The sequence below is a fragment of the Trachemys scripta genome, chromosome 2 (genome assembly GCF_013100865.1).
Source record: "Trachemys scripta elegans isolate TJP31775 chromosome 2, CAS_Tse_1.0, whole genome shotgun sequence".
Taxonomy (NCBI): domain Eukaryota; kingdom Metazoa; phylum Chordata; order Testudines; family Emydidae; genus Trachemys; species Trachemys scripta.
Genome location: NC_048299.1, coordinates 68,658,402 through 68,676,389, shown reverse-complemented (window position 1 = coordinate 68,676,389; position 17,988 = coordinate 68,658,402). Strand labels below are relative to the sequence as shown.

Genomic DNA, 17,988 nt, shown 5'->3' with positions numbered 1-17,988 from the left:
CATGCAGTCAATGTATATGCTTACATCATGTCCTGAACTTTTTTTTTTCTTTTAGATGCAACAAAATTAGACAGTGAAGAAGAGGATTCTGCTCCAGTTTTCTCATCTTCTTTTACCCTGAAACAAACAGAAAAAACTCAAAGTAAAACAGTAGCTGCTAAAAAAGGTAAATAGCTGTATTTGTAGTAAACCAACTTATTTGCTGAATGCTTAGTTCTCCTACATAACATTACTTCTGCAGATCCCCATAGTAGGAGTTCCTTTTCTTGGGACCCAGTCGTGTGGAACAAAGGGTACAAATCCCTTCCAGCTCCTTAATTATCTTAGTCTCTCTCTCTCTTCACTGGCCACTGTGATCACATATCCTAATTCTTTCCAGGTCTGGGATTAGTGTTAAAATTTAGATTGATGTTTATGAACTTTGGTTTTGTTTTTTTTTTGCCATTAGAGGCTCCATGACCTGAGTGAAACTCTAGGTCCATATCGGACAGCTCCAGGAGGCACTTTTAAACTGAAGTAGTCACTCCAAAGTGCTCATGCTGTTATATGGAGATATACCTATCTCATAGAACTGGAAAAGACCCTGAAGGGTCATTGAGTCCAGCCCCCTGCCTTCACTATCAGGACCAAGTACTGATTTTGCCCCAGATTCCTAAGTGGCCCCCTCAAGGATTGAACTCACAACCCCTGGGTTTAGCAGGCCAATGCTCAAACCACTGAGCTATCCCTCCCTCCTCAGTGCTTTGAAGTCTTCTCCAGTGGGCTGAGCAAACAACTAATCTAAAGGCTCAGAGCACTTCTTGGATCTCTTATGGCTGTTTCTTAAGAGAAATAAAAGATAACATGAGCACCGAGGAGGAATCATCAGGATTCTCTGAATCTGGTAGGGAATTGGAGATTAAAGTCAATGTCACTTAACATAGTTGTCTTTCTTGGATACTAGGAATCCTGAGGATAAGAGGCCCTCCTTGAAGCTTTGGGGGGTCCCCCATTTGTTTCAGTGGGGATTACAGAATTGGTCTCTCTTGCAAGGCCTTTGCATGTGCTGCAGGGAGAATTAGAATGGGTGAATTGTCCCCATATAAGTGTATGTTCATCAGCTGGATCTGGTCCTACAGTGACATTTGGATTTTTTTTAGAGCTGTTAGCCAGCGCCAAGACTCATTAGGAGGTTCAGCTCTACTAGTCATGGTTCTGAAGGCTACTGATCTTTCTGGGCAACCCTCTGATAGTGGTGCTTGTGTCGCTGCTTCCCAATTTCTTCTCCTGGGCAAATTCCTTCCTTATGCATTCCATCTCGTGGGGTATTGGCCTGTGTCCTCCTAGCGCAGTGAGAGAGGGTCTGTCTTGTAAGGGTAAGAGACTTAGGTCCCACTCTAACAAAGCAATTATAAATGCATGTGTTTTGCTAGTTCTTGGCCTTAGTGAACGATGAGATATTTGTTTTTCTTACTGGGACGGGTTGGATCACAGAAACCCGCCTGGGAGCTGCCAACTGATGTGCCAAGACTACCTCTACTCCTATTTTCCCTGCCAGCTGAGGACTCCAGCACCCTGTCTTGCTGAGCCAGTCACTCCCATCTGCTCCAACAAAGACCCAGGGTCTGAATTACTTGCCCCAAAGCTGCAGGTTTACCTGAAAACAGCTCACAGAAGTGTGCTTGTCTTTAGCTCTCAGATGCCCAACTCCCAATGGGGTCTAAACCCAAATAAATCCTTTTTACCCTGTATAAAGCTTATGCAGGGTAAACTCATAAATTGTTCGCCCTCTATAACACTGATAGAGATGCACAGTTGTTTGCTCCCCCAGGTATTAATACATACTCTGAGTTAATTAATAAATAAAAAGTGATTTTATTAAATACAGAAAGTAGGATTTAAGTGGTTCCAAGTAGTAACAGACAGAACAAAGTAAGTCACCAAGCAAAATAAAATAAAATGCGCAAATCTATGTCTAATCAAACTGAATACAGATAATCTCACCCTCAGAGATGCCTTAGTAAGTTTTTTCTCAGACTGGACACCTTCCAGGCCTGGGCACAATTCTTTCCCCTGGTACAGCTCTTGTTGCAGCTCAGGTGGTAGCTAGGGGATTCTTCATGATGGCTCCTCTCTCCTCCTTTGTTCTGTTCCACCCCTTTATATATCTTTTGCATAAGGCGGGAAACCCTTTGTCCCTCTGGGTTTTCATCCCCCCTCACTGGAAAAGCACCATGTTAAAGATGGATTCCAGTTCAGGTGACATGATCACATGTCACTGCGAGACTTCATTACCCACTTGCCAGCATACACGTATACAGGAAGACTCATAGGTAAAACACAGCCATCTGCAGACAATGGTTGTTAATGGGAGTCATCAAGATTCCAAACCACCATTAATGGCCCATACTTTACATAATTACAATAGACCCTCAGAGTTGTACTTTATATTTCTAGTTTTAGATACAAGAGCGGTACATTTATACAAATAGAATGATCACACTCAGTAGATTATAAGCTTTGTAATGATACCTTACAAGAGACCTTTTGCATGAAGCATATCCCAGTTACATTATATTCTTACCATATTTTTATAAAACCATATAGACTGCACAGCGTCACACTTACCACTCACATTAACTTAAAATGGTGAAAAATAAGGTTCTCCTTCACATGGTGTTCAAACTAGTTGGTCCTTACCTTTAAGTCAGTGCACAACTCTGCCCCTCCATACCTTTCTGCTCTTGTCTCTCATGTTGTTTCCCTTCCTTTCTCCTGCACCCAGCTCATCTACTCCTTTATGACACCAGCCTCTGTACGCTGCCTCCCCTGTTTCACCCCCAGTAGTCTCGTAGGCTCTCTTTCCTGCTACCCCTCCTTTTTCATATTCTCCTTCAAACAGAAAAATGTTCTCTGCTGTGCTGTTCACTAGCCCTCGCTAAATTACTACATTATATCTTACTGCTGTTATCCCATCCTTCCCCTCAAGTCCTTGGCATGTCTGATAGCAGCTATAAACTTTTCAGAGCAGTGAATGTCATTTTTTGGGACATGCTCCACAAACAGTTGGGCTTTGTGAAATATAGTAACAATTATTAATTTATTATGTAAGTCTAAAACAATAAAACTGAACATTGAAAGAAAAATGTTTGCTCTAATAGAACATTCTTCCATTTTGAGGTTAACATTCTCAGCTGCCATAAATGTGAAGAAGAAATATGCACACTTGAAGTCTTTATACGTGGATGCAGACAATTTTAACTTTTTTTCAGAACTGAAGTGATGCATTGTCTTTAAAAACAAATACCCATTTTTAGACTTTAAAACAAAGCTGTGTTTGAGTTATTTCCGCACAAAACACAAGTGTTTTAACTAAAACATTTCACCAACATTGATGCAGCTAATTCCATAAAGGACAAAAAATTGACCTCCAGCTAATGCAACAGAGAGAAAGCTTCAGCCTGAGTATAAGGGGCATAATTTTCCCAAGCACAGAAAATTCTTCTCACCTACTCATTTGCTACATCAGAGATAGACAATAGGCAGACCGTGGGCCAAATCCAAATACTTTTGAACAGACTATGACATCTTTTTTTTTACTTATCAGTATTGTTTTTGTATTATTTTCTCTGGAGTCTGGACCTTGACAATACCTTGACCATGAAATCTGGACCTTGACCAAAAAAAATGATTACCCCTGTGCTACATGATAACTATACTATAATCAGAGTGCCTAGTATCTTCTTAACTATAAGATTTATTACCCTAATATATGAATTCAGCAACTTTAGTATCTCTGATTTTGTGAACAGCAAAACCAGCTTCAGACATACCCCCTAAACCTAAAAGATCTCCCAAGCGGAAGAAGATGGAAATTATAAACTCTGATTCAGATTCAGAATTTGGCATTCCAAAGAAGACTGCACCACCCAAAGGTAAGGATTTTGGTGCACTGCATTGTTAGGATTAGTATATTATATTACTATAGATACATATCTGTAGAATTTTACTACATTATATCTTACTAATGTTACCCTATCACCACTAAAGCTCATACTTCCAAGCATGTTGTATTAAGTGAATTGTCTGACTTTCTCAGCTTCTCTGTATAACACAGGGTCAAATTGAGTTTTGTGAATGAAAAAACAGCACTGTTCTGAGTATCATGAAAACTGTGTTCCTTTCCTAATATGCACTAGTCAGCCATGAGATGTTTCTCATTGGTACAACATTACACATTGACTTGGTACCTCCCACCATAGACAACGTTGTAAAACGGTGCTCAGTGAACTGTACTTTAAATTCATTTAATGGCACAAAATCTCTATTTCTTCATTATTACTAATGTTTCTTATAGGAACCTTTATTCTTCAGATACCATTTTCACTGTTGGGTCTCACGTTCCCAGTAAAAGACAGAGCAAAGCTCTTCTGGTGTAGGAGGTTTTGGCCCTTTGAATCAGTTCAGTGGGAAACAAGCTTTCATCCCTCACACTATGGCCACTATAAAGTAGAATTTTATAGTAGGAGATCTCAACTGTGAGGGAGTGGATCTAAGTAGATACAACACAGAAGACCGAACAGAATAGCCACAGAGACTACATGGAAAGAATGCCTCAGTGATGAGACATCAGACTAATTCCTCTAAATAGATAATGATGACAGTTGGTCATGGATAGCCTGGAGGGAGAGTGGAGATCTCATTTAACTACCACTGCCTCAGAGATCCAACAGCTGTAGATCTAGTAGAGCACTGCTCTGTCTTGAACTGAGTGCACGAAATGCAAGAGTGAGATTCCTATGACAAGATGATAGTCTCAAAGAAGCGAATTAAAGGTACGAAACAGAAAGTGAGACACATTGGAGTGGCAGAATGGTAGCTTTTTACTTACATTTTTCATAGGTAGAAGTGAAACTGTAGAATGTTTTAGCCTTTGGAATAAATTAAAATGTTTTAGAAATAGATCTGCTAACATTCAGAACACCAAGAAATGTCACTTCTTTAATATCAGTAAAATTATTTTATTTTTTCTCAACCAGGAAAGGGTAGAGGGTCCAAGAAAAGGAAAGCATCTGGTTCTGAAAATGAAGGTGAATACAACCCTGGGAAGAAAACACCCAAGTCAGCCCCAAGCAAGGTCAGTTCAGAGTCTATTGTTGCATAAAAAGCACAAGGTTTGGCTTCTTGATATCTGGCTATTATTTTCTGTATCACATGAAGCTTTTTTACACTATTTTAAAATGTCTAAATCTGATCATTATTCTGAACTGGGATTTTAGATGGGTCTAGAATCTAGATGTTATAGAAATGTTTGTTTCCAATGTGAATGCCCAAATTTCGTATTTTTTTGGCATCATGGGTTTTCTCTTTTTCTTTTTAAGAAATCCAAGAAAGCCTCCTTTGACCAGGATTCTGATGTAGACATCTTTCAGACAGACTTTGCTTCTGAACCAGCATCTAAGCCACGGATGGGTCGGGCTAGAAAAGAAGTGAAATATTTTGCAGAGTCTGATGAAGATGATGATTTTACTATGTTTAATTAAGTGCCCAAAGAGCACACAAACATTTTCAAACAAATATCTTGTGTTGTCCTTTTGTCCCTTCTGTCGCAGACTTTTGTACATTTGACTTATTTTATGTGATGATGTAATTGATGGTTTTTATTGTGTGTAGGCATTTTAACATTTTGTTCTTACACCTACAGTTTTATGATCTTTTTTACTCATTGAAATGTCATGTAGTTGTCTGACTGGCTCGTAGAATGTTTTAGGCAGCTGTGCTAAAGCACACATTTTAATTGTCATGGTTGCAAACTGCAGACCTGCTTTTTGAAATGAAGTTTAAACATTAAAAATGGAAAACTGTCAGTCTTGTGTGAAGATTTGGACTACAGGTACTGCTTCTACACAGTTTTAAAATAAATATATTTTATTCTTTGCCAGGAGACTCCATGGAAAAAGGTAAACAGTATATGAACATAGAAAGCATTGTTAAACAATCTCAATGTACAAACAGAGCCAGTGAAAGTACATCACAGACTTGCTAGAATATATATATATATATAAAAAAAATCCACTAGTGCTTTAAATGAAACCTAAGAAACGGACACTTTTTTAATCAGTTAACCATTCTACCACTGTTTTCACTCTGATTCATGGTGATTTAACAAGGTCAAGAAGTCAGATTCTCTCCCCCATGTATTTTGGAAGTCCTAGTGGTAGCCCACTGGCATCAGGTGTGTTGGGAAAGCCCAACTCCTGGCCCCAGTTTCTTAAGGAAATAAACTAGACTCACCAGTTCAAAAGTAGTGAATAAGCCTGTTGGTTATCCCATGAAGTTTCCCTAATGGCTTGTGAACAAGTAAACAAAAACATGGTAACACTGAAAAGTGTTTCTGCCTTGGAGGCTATCACTGAAAAAAATGTAGGTTTTTTAAAAATGTGTAGATATGTCATCAGCCAAGTAATAAACCACTTTTTAAAATTTAAAGTGACATTAACAGTAGAACAAATGACATCTGAATAACTGAGCTGGTAGTTACACTGATACAGAAGTCCCTTCTGCTAGTGCAGATTTTTTGAATACTTTTATGGGGAAGGAGATGGAATAAGAGATGCAAACTGAGGGCATCAAAAAGAGCAATGACACATTTTCACACTAACTAAATCAGAATGTCTTTTTAAATGTTCTTAGCTGGACATGTACAAGTACTCCATTTTTTATAAACTTGATGTCCTGATCCTTTTAGATATGCAAGACAAAAAAGGAAAGCACCAAACATCCAGTATAGAAAGTAGAGCCATACATTTGTATGTACAAAGTCATCAGAAATGTAACCAGAATTTAACGTTTAAGATTGGTCTTGTCACCATGCAGTCTTGGTTGTTCAGAAGAGAAAATAGAAGCTTAACTAGTTTCTTGTTGCTGATTGAAATGGCTGATTTAGAGTTTCAAACATTTTCTAGTTTTAAACAGCAAGGAGTAATATACTGATACATATGAAAACGTCTTGGTCCTTTTTGAGTTTTAATATAATATATATATATATTAAGTCCAGAAACTAAGCAGCAGTAAAAATGTTTTTCTTGCTTTTTTCATCCCTGTACATAAGGTATTAGGAATGTCTAAAGTAGCTGTAAAATGTCTTATTGCAAAAGTGGAGATTGACTGACACTGCTATTATCCACTGAGCTGGGTGAGATGCTAGGACTGTGCTCTGCTGTATTTCCACTGGAGCTTGGTGTCAGTGGTTCATGTCCCTCAGAGTTCTCCAACATTTCCTGAATAAGAGGTGGCATTGATCCAGGGATTTCCATTTTCAGTGTAATGACACGTTCTGCACCTTTAAAAACAACAGAAAAACCCTTTTGGTTAACAGAAGTGTGGCTGTTCATATTAATATTGTTACTTTTAGAAATCCCAGTTCAAGACAAAATATTCCCATTGAGATGGGATACAGTGAAACCTTTCATTTTGATTTTTTAAACTCCTTGCCTGTAATCAATTTATTAAATATTTTGCTTACAAGATTTTGGGGTCAGTGGTTTATGTCCTTCAGAGTTGCACAAGGTTTTATAAGCAAAATATTTCATAAATTGTAGTAGTGCAAAAAAAGCAGTACTTAACTATACTAAAAACAGTCAAAATTATGTCACTAAAAAGCAATATTAGATCAATTCCTTTTGAACGTTTTGTGAAGTTTCAAAATAAAAGATACCAGCAAATACAAGCTACAGTATGGGTAAAGGGACTGACCAGTAACACTTTTATTTTAGTGAAAGAAAACCTTTTTCAATGTCTCTTCAGAATCATCCAAATTGTTAAAACTTTACAAAATACCAAATTTAATTAAAGGACTAGAAATGTGTCCTGATTTATAATCAGTTTAGCTCCACTGCATGTATTGCAGCAGCAAAGGATGTAAAATATTGTTAGGGCAAAATTTGCCTTAATGCACAGCGCCTGATTGAGCTCTGTTCCATTGTGATTATGCCATTTACTTCTGATTTACAACAATATGAGATCAGAATAAGGCTCCTAATTTTGAAATTTCAGAAAATCTTACTTGTTTAGCCGTAGAGAGCACTCTGATATTTTTGCTGGAGTCTCTCTCTCTCTCACCCCCCCTCCCCCCAAAATATTTCCATTACTCTGTTCCTAGGGATGTTCTATAGCTGATTACAAAAATAAATAAGAAAACATCACTCTAAGGTTTTGTTTCTAATCCCTTCAACACTACAGCAACCTCTGCAACAGGATGATAAACAGACACAGGCTTTTTGACATTTTAAATATAAGTATGAGAGACTACGAAATGCAGTGCTAGAAACTGTAAATATGAAAAACACAGGTTAAACACTGACTTCTTTCCAACCTGAAGTCATAATATGCCATGAAATAGAAACTATTTTAACATGTCATCATATCCCTCCTAACAAAAGGATTGTACTCTACTAAGCAATAAAATACCCTGAGAATGTAGTTTAAAGTTCTTGGAAACTTCATAGGTAATAGCACCAGTTTCCTCTGAACTAATTGTATTTTTATATAGAAATGGCATTATAAAAAAGGGCTTATAAACCCTCTATGCTTCAGAGTATGAGCCAGCAATTACTAATGGGATAGGAAGAAACTTGCCTTCTGTTGTATAGGTTGGTCCATAATTATATACTAAGATTTCTTTATACCTTCCTCTAAAGTATCTGGTATTGGCCACTATCAGATAAAAGACAATTAACTAAAGAGGCCTCTGTTTTATCCAGTATGACATTTCCTATGTGGAAAATTCTCCATGCCTGCAGCTTATAAGAATAATGGATTTAATTTCCCTCACTGCTTGTACAACCCCCAAATAAATCTTAGAACTATCCTGAATTCAAGCAACTTTGATAACAGTACACTGGGTTTAAATAGCTAGCATGGTGGAGATTTTGTAGGCACAAATTTGGCTCCTTTGAAAATCCCTTCCATTTTCAATTACCATAGTAACACCTTTCTGTTGCTCATAGGTATATACAGAGGGTGGAATTCATAAGGGGAACTTAGGCTGAGCATTGCAGCACCTAACTTTTAGGAGTCTTGCCATCAAGTCAAATTCACATCCCCAAGTTAGGCATCCAGGTGCCCTCTACAATGGAAGGGGAGAGTTAGGTGCTTATAAAAGCCAGCATACTCCAACTCTCACATGGAGGTTCTCCATCGGATTGGCATCGCAGCGTCTGCCATGGGTTTAAAACGAATATGGAAGCAACGTAATCTCAGCACGACAACCAAGTTTAGAATCTATTCGAGCTGCATCCTCCCTGTACTGTTGTATGATTACGAAACATGGACACTATGCCACTCAGACTGGACAAAGCTGGAAGCTTTCCACACAAAATGCCACCGTTGTACATTGGGCATCAAGTGGAATGACTTAATTTGTAATGCAGATGTTTACAGTCGCTCCAGACTACAGACTACTGGGGCCATTGTCCACAAACAGCGTATTACACTTTTCAGACGTATCACCTGCGAACGCCATTCTCTGGATGGCTTGTAACATCCAGGATAAAATTCCACCAACCGAGGGATGGAGGCAGACCCGCTATTACATGGGTTCATCAAGTCTGTTCCAATGTTGGTCTCTTGGGCTTTTAAGCCCTTGTGGTCATACAGGAACAGACCAAATGGCGATCAATCGCTATGGCCAACTGTTCAGCTAAGAAGCAGCAGCAGCATCATTCTGAGCAGGGAGCTGCATAAGCTAACTCAGGGGTCGGCAGCCTTTCAGAAGTGGTGTGCCGAGGCTTCATTTATTCACTCTCATTTAAGGTTTCACGTGCCAGTAACGTTTTTAGAAGGTCTCTTTCTATAAGTCTATAATATATAACTAAACTATTGTTGTATGTAAAGTAAATAAGGTTTTTAAAATGTTTAAGAAGCTTCATTTAAAATTAAATTAAAATGCAGAGCCCCCAGACCCGTGGCCAGGACCCGGGCAGTGTGAGTGCCACTGAAAATCAGCTCGCGTGCCCCCTTTGGCACCCGTGCCATAGGTTGCCTACCCGAGCTAACTCATATGAAAAAGCGGGGGGGGGGGGATGCCCTAAGACCTGCCCCTCAAAGGGTGTTAGGCATCTAACTTGAGAGGGAGGTGCCTCCCTGTGGACCACTCAGGAGTCACGGCTGAGAACCCTTCCCTGGAGTTAGGTGCCTAAGTCAGGTCAGTCCTGTATTAAAACTGAGCAGGCAGCACTGGCTGAGCTGGATCTCTCTGTGTCTCCTGTTGAAGACGTTCCACTTTTGTGTAAATAATTAAACATTCACTGGGCCACAGAGAGAGGTTAGGACACTCCTGGGTCATAGGAGACCCAAGTTCCTGCTGCACAGGAACAGGCAGACTGGGAATTTGAACACTGGTATCGCTCTAATCACTGAGATACATGTTGGTGGATATTTTATGTAGGACTCAGTCCAACGGACATGTACCGAGTATGCCTACCAGACTGGGCCAGCAGGCAAGATGGGAGGAATACCTACTTTGTGAACCCTACTGGGGCTTAACCAGCAAGCTGCTCAGTCATGTTAGGACTGAGGCAGCTGCGTGCATGCCTAGTGGCAGAAATTTAGGCCCTAAGGGGACTTTACTAGTGGAAAGTGAGGCACCTACAGGCTTAGGGGGGAGTCCAGCAGGTGTTTTGAAAATCTGAATTTTGGGTATAGGTGCCTAGTTGCAATTTGCACAGATAAGAAGAGCTATGGTAAAAAAACAGCAAAGTGGAATAAGACAAAATTTCCCAAAAGCACATATGGTAGACTGGGTGACCTTTCCTAAACATTTTTATAGCCTCATATTGCTACAAGTTGACTTTGTAAATTTAGCCGGATGGAGAGACAATTAACTTTCTGAACTTCACCCTCATGAAGAAATTATGAGCTTTATTAAACTATGTATGATACGTAGATCTTTTGCTTTCTACTCCAGTTCTGGAACTTCCCTCTAGAATGATCTTTTAATTTACATCAAGCCATAAGGCTAACTTCTCACTTCAGCGTATAAATTTTACTTCACTATATAAATTGAATTCTAACCTCTTAACCTAGAGCCATGTGGTCTTAAAGCTATGACAACTTAGATTTTAATTGAAAGCAACTATACTAAGATGCTGACTTCTTTTCTGGGATCCGACTGGGAAAAGTTTTGAGGCATGATGTCAAATACAAATGCTGTCAGTTTTTAAAAAAATAATCAGCGTAACAGATTCCATTGGTTTACATATAGAAATCTCGTGACAAATCTAGCAGCTGAAAGAAACCTAGCATTGTTTTTGATATTTGCAGGGGAGGAGAGGCTGGAAACTTTCAAGAAAGTAGAATACTGACTATTAAAAATGGGGGACAGGTAATGCAATGGGTCAGTGCACTAATTGTTCAACTGGAGATTTATGGCCTGCCTCTGCTCTCACACTGGTGTAAGTCAGGTGTAACTCAACTGAAGCCAATCCAGTTACACATATGTAAAGATGATGAGACGAGTATCGGGTCCCCAGAATCCTGATATTGGATGCAATCACATACTTAACAGAGGTGGCAGAGAGGATGCCAAAGCAGTGCAGAATGGCTCAGGGTGTGCAGGAAGAGTAGTGTTGGGGAGACATGCTGGAGGTTGTTCATACTCCTTATCAGAGCTAGCTGTTAAGAGATCATTCCCTCTCGGAGCCGAGGTGCACCGAACGGCATAGGAGCCAACCCTTACTTGTGCTACGTAGAGATCCAGTAAATAGAGAATTTATTGTGTGTCCATGAGATGTACTTATTCTGTCTGGCAGACCCACTAAAATGTAAGGTTTCTCAGACACTGTCAATAAGTTCAGATTTGTGAAAAACAGAGTAGTTTGAATTAGATGGGCTAAGTTTCTAAAGTTCAGGAGTGTTTGGATCCAGGAATCTGGTCCATCAGAGCTGTGCTTAGGGGAGTTTTGCATCTGTTAGATTTTTGGTGCTGTCTGAAAAACAGATTTTCTATTTGAAAGCAACTTGTGATGTACTAATTCAATTAGGCTGCATCCAACTAGAAACAAAGGTGACTGTACTCAGCTCTGAACTTCTGCCCCCAAACTGCTGCACAATATTCCATTGGAGCAAATACCAGCACCAGGAGTGAGGTTCATAAAACATTTGTCTCTGCTACCCAGGTAGTTCCTGCTAGCCTCTGGAGCAAGTGCCGGAGGTGATTTTTTCTTTAAGCATTGTAGATGGGACCAGTACATTAGATTGCGGTCCAGTTTGACTCCTAAATAAGTGACAGCCGGATGGAAAAGGAGCAGACAATCCTCAACACAGACTATAAGGGACTGATTGGCTTGTCGATTGTTCAGATGGAAGCTTGTGGCCACTGTCTTAGACTCATCTAATGTAGGTCTCCACTGATGAAGGTAAATAGCCAGAGCATTCGTGTCCTGGCTGAGTGACCCTTCGATATCATGTAGATCATCTCACACATCAGATCATGTCATCCACATATACATACTTATCAGCCTTGGTTGTTGGTCAGTCATAAGTGTATATGTTGAAAAGGAGAGGAGCTCGAATGAATCCTTGTGGGAGTCTATTACAAAGATACCTAAGCTGGCTAGTTTTGTCTCCAGCTTGAAAGATGAACCTCCAATTTGTTATCATTTCCATGATAAGCTGCACCCTGGCTAACGGGAAATAGCCTGCAACAACTTGGCAGTCAGTCCCCATTGACACACATGCCAGCTGACAGATCCACCAGAACGGCGCCAACTTCCTTGCATTCTTGAAGGCATCTTTGATAGGTGTTAGGCGAATTACTTGATCTTGCTAGCTGTACCATTAGTGCCTTAGCCACACATTAACATTTAATTTGTGTGCATGTGTTGGCTTATAGAGATCCCTCAAAACTTTGATGAGATGTAATTTTACCATTAAAACTGTATGGAGAGCAATGCCGGATGAAAACAACCTGCTGTACACAAGGCTGACAATGGTCCTAATAGGCATAAATAAGCATTGCACACTTTTTATAAGAAGATCTGCCTACTCCAGAAGAAAAACCTACACCTGCTGACTTGCTACGACTGACTTTGTAACATCCTTTTTCAGCAGCTGTTCATACACTCATGTCCAGTGCTGCCGGCCTAGTGCCAATTTCAGATGAACAGTGGCATATCCGGGTCAACAGCTACATCCTCACAGTGTGGCAGCAGCTCTGGACAAGACATGCTGATGAATTTCAGAAGCTCTAACTTACATCCACCTGTTTGCAACCTTGGACACAGAGACTGGACTAGAGCGTCACAGAGTGGTCACCACAATGCAGAATTTTGGCTTATCTTCAGAGTTCGACTACAGGGCAGCAATACAGGTGGTCAAACGTGGTGGAGAGAGTGCACAATTAAAAGACTGGAAGGTGGACTGCAACACCTGGTCACCCTCGATGCAGCAGTTAGATGGTTGAACAGCACATATCAACCACAAGTTGCATACAAAAGAAGATTAACAACTGAATTAACAGTTCGGAGGTTGATTCTGATATTAAAATAACTGGTAGACAGTTCCTGGTGATGCATAATTTCATTCCTAACCCATCTTTACCCAAAATCTCATTTTCAGTATAAATGGCATGGTAATATTAAAGCATGGTGCATATCTACAGGGGGTTGCTGTACAAACATAGATAAAAAGAATTAAACAAAGATTTCCCAACAAAGAAAAATAAAAGGGGGTAGGGGTTAAATGCATAAATTCAATTCTACATGCCAGCTGTCTCCTGACACTGTGATGGCGATGACGCCAGGGCACACCATACCTTTTGCACTGATACTGCGAAGATCTGTGATTTTCATTAAGATCTTTGGAAACATGTGAGGCTTGTTGGGTCGTCTCTTTCTGATATAAATTTTCAGTGCTTCCAGCAATGGCTCCTGTAGCTTATCCACTTTTGCTGGTTCTTCAAGGTCCTGGCGGTCTGGAGAGAATAAAAATTCTGCCATTGGTATAAATCTAACATTGTTCACAACCTTCAAATAACAAGAGGTTCCTCCATGGTCTTGACAAACTCTGTAGATCTCCCTATTTTTAGTTCATTCCTCTTTCACACTCACCCCTCTGTGTCTCTTCTTTCAGTCATCATCCTTCTGCCTGAAGAGAACAAGCTGCGAGTCTCCTCATATCTTACCCATGCTGTTCCTCAGTTATTTGGAGGGATTACAATATGAGCACCGCAAAACTCTTACTACTCTGCTTCCTGTCTCTCCCTCCACAGGGGATGAGCATGCTGCTAAATGTAACATTTCAAAATTAATTTTGTATGTGTTTATTTTTATAATGAGACTTAATGTGACTCAACTAAGTTAAAAGGCCACATTTGGTTATTTGATCAAGAGATCCAAGAGCAAGTCAATTACCTTTGCATATCAGCAGATGGCAGCACTAGTCTGAACTACAACACATGTCACTCCAAATTTGTTAGTCTCTAAGGTGCCACAAGTACTCCTTGTTCTTTTTGCTGATACTTACTAACATGGCTACCACTCTGAAACCTGACTCCAAATATTAAGGATTCTGATTTGCCACTCACACTAATGATGTCATCTCACGTTAAGAAAACTAGTTATTCTGATGGGTTATGCTTAGAAAAATATTTAAATAAAAGTTAAGCTCAAGTTATATTAAAGATACACCACTAGTTTAACAATCACACTTCATCTCAAAAATTTTTTGCTAGCTATTGCTGTGGGTAGCACCTAAGAGTATTATAGCTAAAAGAAATTAGAGAAAAAAAACGTTGCTATGTGCATTTTACAGCACTTAAGTGTATACTTTGAATTTAAGTCAGTTTTTCCTGCTTGTGTCAGAGTTTTGCACAGTAAAAGGTGAAAGGAAAGCATTATTTAAAAAGAGTAGTAAAATTTGGCAGAGAGACTCAGGTGCAGCTGAAACTACTTTTTGAAATTGACTAGATTTTAACTTGAGAGTGTCTGTTTACATATGTCATAGTCAAAACCAAGAAATCAAGTCAGCACCACTAGTGTACTTGTTTGTGTAAAATGTTGTTCATAATTACAATTTTGTAAAGAAGGATTGAGCCCAGGATCTCTCTGTCTATATGTGTGTGTGCATATGTGTATATACACACGTGTATGTGTACACATATTTACAGACAGCAGTTGGATAAAAAAATTAATAATCCCTCTTGTACAAAAGAAATGGTTAGCTTATTTTGTGTGCATATAATACCACACATAGTTTACAATAAAAAAAAAAAAAACACAATGGGATAAATCCTGCAGACCTCTCTCAGGCAAAACTCCCAGTGATCTAGCTGACTGATTTCAAAGGCAATTTCATTTGTATAAGGACTACAAAGTTTGGCCAAGTGAAAAGCCCTGAATGTAACTTGCATATAGAAATTAATGTATTACATAGATATATAAAATAAATATATATTATATTTATCTAAATATCTATTTGCTAAAATATATAATAATTATATATGTAATGTAAATTATTAAGAAAGGAAAGATCCTAATGGATTTGGTTTTAAAGTATCCAAGTTCACACTGTACAATACCTCCACAAATTAAGCAGATGGCACTAAGTAGGCCTGTTTCTGTGTCATCCATTTCCAAAGGCAGGAGTTGGTTGGCAAATGTGAACACAAGGTCAGTTAGCGGACCAAATCCAGCATTGTGCATCTGAGTTCGGTTTAGGGTAAGGCCATCTGAAAATGTCATAGTGTCTTGCTCTGGTGTGTATCTTGTGCAAATTCTAAGGATCTGTGGGAGGAGGGAAAAAGAATGACATCTTTTGTGACATAGCAAACTCATGAGGCCACAGTACACATATCCAAAAACATTTATTACATAAAGTTAAGATTTGTGCTATTATTACCAAAATTCATTATTACAAAGTGCATGGAGACAAAATGAAAATGCCCAGTTTTCACTCTGCTAAATGTTTAAAAAGTTGGCAATTTTCTGGCAAACTTCTCCCATGAATTCCCATTTAGCCAAAATGATCACAAGTCTTCTGTTCCCAGGGTTTGTGTAAGTCATGCGCATTATCCTGATAGATACACAATAAACCTTTAGTACCCACTATCAGCCTAAATGTACAGTGCTGTTTCCTTGTAACCCTGGCTCCTAACATATAGTCCTCGGTCCTATCAGTAACAGCACACCAGCTTTGTGTTTGGGCTTATACACATTTTAATGATTCTTTTGGATCTGTTCTATATAACTGCTCCAATTCCACGTAAAGTCTCAAAAATTTTATGAATAAGGAGACAAAAACTTTCCTGAGCCTGTCCCCTCTGTGTGTGCACCAGAGAAGTAACAGAACTGAGTGGAACTGCAGGGACCAGAGGGAGACTTGATAGCGAACGGGACTGTGCTACCATCTGTACACAATCAGCTCTGTAGGAGTTAGCAGACCTAGTAGGAAGAGGGCCTAACTGGGAGTGGTAGGACACGTAAAGAAGCAAAGGCAAATTCACAGTTGTGATTTTTCAAATGAACAGATCACCACAGAACAATACACTTTCAATTAGTACCCAATACATTCTGAAGTGTTCTTCCACTCTCACGCCGGTCCCTACCGCCTCTCCTAGATTGCTGCACTTCCTGGGAGATGGTTAGGGCTGGTAGCTAGTAAGTGAGCAGGCAGCACAGAGGGGATAGTTCTGTGGAAGCGTAAAAGCATTTTTCACCTATAACAAATACTGCATTTCACTATTGTTTCCTGACAGCATGCAGCTGGCTGTGAGGCTCACATTTGAGAAAATCTGTTTTGGGCAGTCACTTCAGTGAAAAATCATATGCCGATACAGTGACTGTATTTTGATTACTTGCCCCATCAATAATGTGATTTTCATCTTTTGTTCATCTAAATATCTCTGTTCCCATAAAGCTTTGCTACAGACGCAAATGTTGAGCTTGCTCGTGCCTCCATTTCAAGTCAGTGGGATTTTTGCCTCTGACTTTAATGGGGGAAGGATTTGAGCCTATTGCTATTTCATTTTTCTCTTGGTGTGTAAGGAGACAACCCCCCCAGAGACGAAAGTTCTCAGTTTTTTCCCCTTCACATCCCTTGCCCTCAAAGACCTTCTGTCCTGGTGACCCTTTCTGGTTTTGAAGGCACACCAGCGCCCACTCCCTCGAGCTGGTAGAAAGATCTCTAGAGAGCAACACAAAAAGTTCTCCATCCCCCAGTGGCTGAGTTTAACACCTCTGCAAGTGCTCCTTTCCTTTGCCAGCCTGGGAACTCACTTCTGAGCTTGTGACAGACGGTCTGCAGAGCTGGCCCAACTTTTTCTTCTTCTGTTATAATATTTTCGGCATGTTCGAAGTTACAACCTGCTCACCAGCCAATCAGAACCCAGACTTCCTCAAGGTTCTGAAGCTCCTTTACTTTGTCCTGTTCAGCAATCAGAACACTGGGAACCCTGTTGGCTGGGGAAGAGGTTCCTTTTCCTGCCGTTGATAGCATCTTGTATTGTTTTATGAGTTGAGGCAGCGTAGATTTCAGTTCGTTTTCTCGCATGTGTAAGGCCAGTCATGACTGACCCTCAGCAAAGTAGAACATTCCATTGTAGGAGGGGGAAGACTCGACATAGGGGGGAAAATGCACAGATAAAACATTTAGAATGCTCTGCATTCGATTAGTAAGTGCTGCCGGGGTAGCTCTATGGTACCAGAGTGATGCATTCAGTATGTAGGTGCCAGGCATTTCTTAAGAGATGGAAAGAACTCTTATGCTAATCAAGACAAAACCATTATATGTAAAGATTTCCTGGATGGCATGGATTAATTTATACAGTTATTGATTTAATAAAGAAATGGGTACAAGGATCTAAGTAAAACTGATGCAGCCCATCACATACATTCAGGTTACACATGGTGAAAAACAGGTTATAAAATTTCAGGTTTTACTTTTAAAGAACACACAAAAATATAATTGATTAGCTGGCTCAGCTTACATTCATATTCTTTGCCTTCACAATGC

The 17,988-nt window shown here is 39.6% G+C and overlaps 2 protein-coding genes across 4 annotated transcripts in view; one reads left to right on the top strand and one right to left on the bottom strand.

Annotated features, from left to right (window-relative positions):
* Positions 1-5,846, top strand: part of TOP2B (DNA topoisomerase II beta) — a 114,148-nt gene extending 108,302 nt beyond the window's left edge. For both annotated transcript variants that reach the window (XM_034760796.1, XM_034760795.1), the window contains exons 33-36: positions 56-166; positions 3,792-3,914; positions 5,019-5,116; positions 5,361-5,846. In XM_034760796.1, the coding sequence (XP_034616687.1) occupies positions 56-166; positions 3,792-3,914; positions 5,019-5,116; positions 5,361-5,522 (494 nt within the window). In that variant the 3' untranslated portion in view covers positions 5,523-5,846. The remainder of the gene's footprint in view (positions 1-55; positions 167-3,791; positions 3,915-5,018; positions 5,117-5,360) is intronic.
* A 104-nt stretch (positions 5,847-5,950) lies between these two features.
* The window catches only part of RARB (retinoic acid receptor beta), a 294,582-nt gene continuing 282,544 nt past the window's right edge, over positions 5,951-17,988 (bottom strand). The window contains exons 6-8 of one of the 2 annotated variants that reach the window (XM_034760797.1): positions 15,557-15,761; positions 13,793-13,951; positions 5,951-7,321 (exon numbers count right to left, since the gene is read on the bottom strand). In XM_034760797.1, coding sequence (XP_034616688.1) covers positions 7,125-7,321; positions 13,793-13,951; positions 15,557-15,761 — 561 coding nt within the window. In that variant the 3' untranslated portion in view covers positions 5,951-7,124. The remainder of the gene's footprint in view (positions 7,322-13,792; positions 13,952-15,556; positions 15,762-17,988) is intronic. The other variant, XM_034760798.1, reaches the window with a different exon arrangement.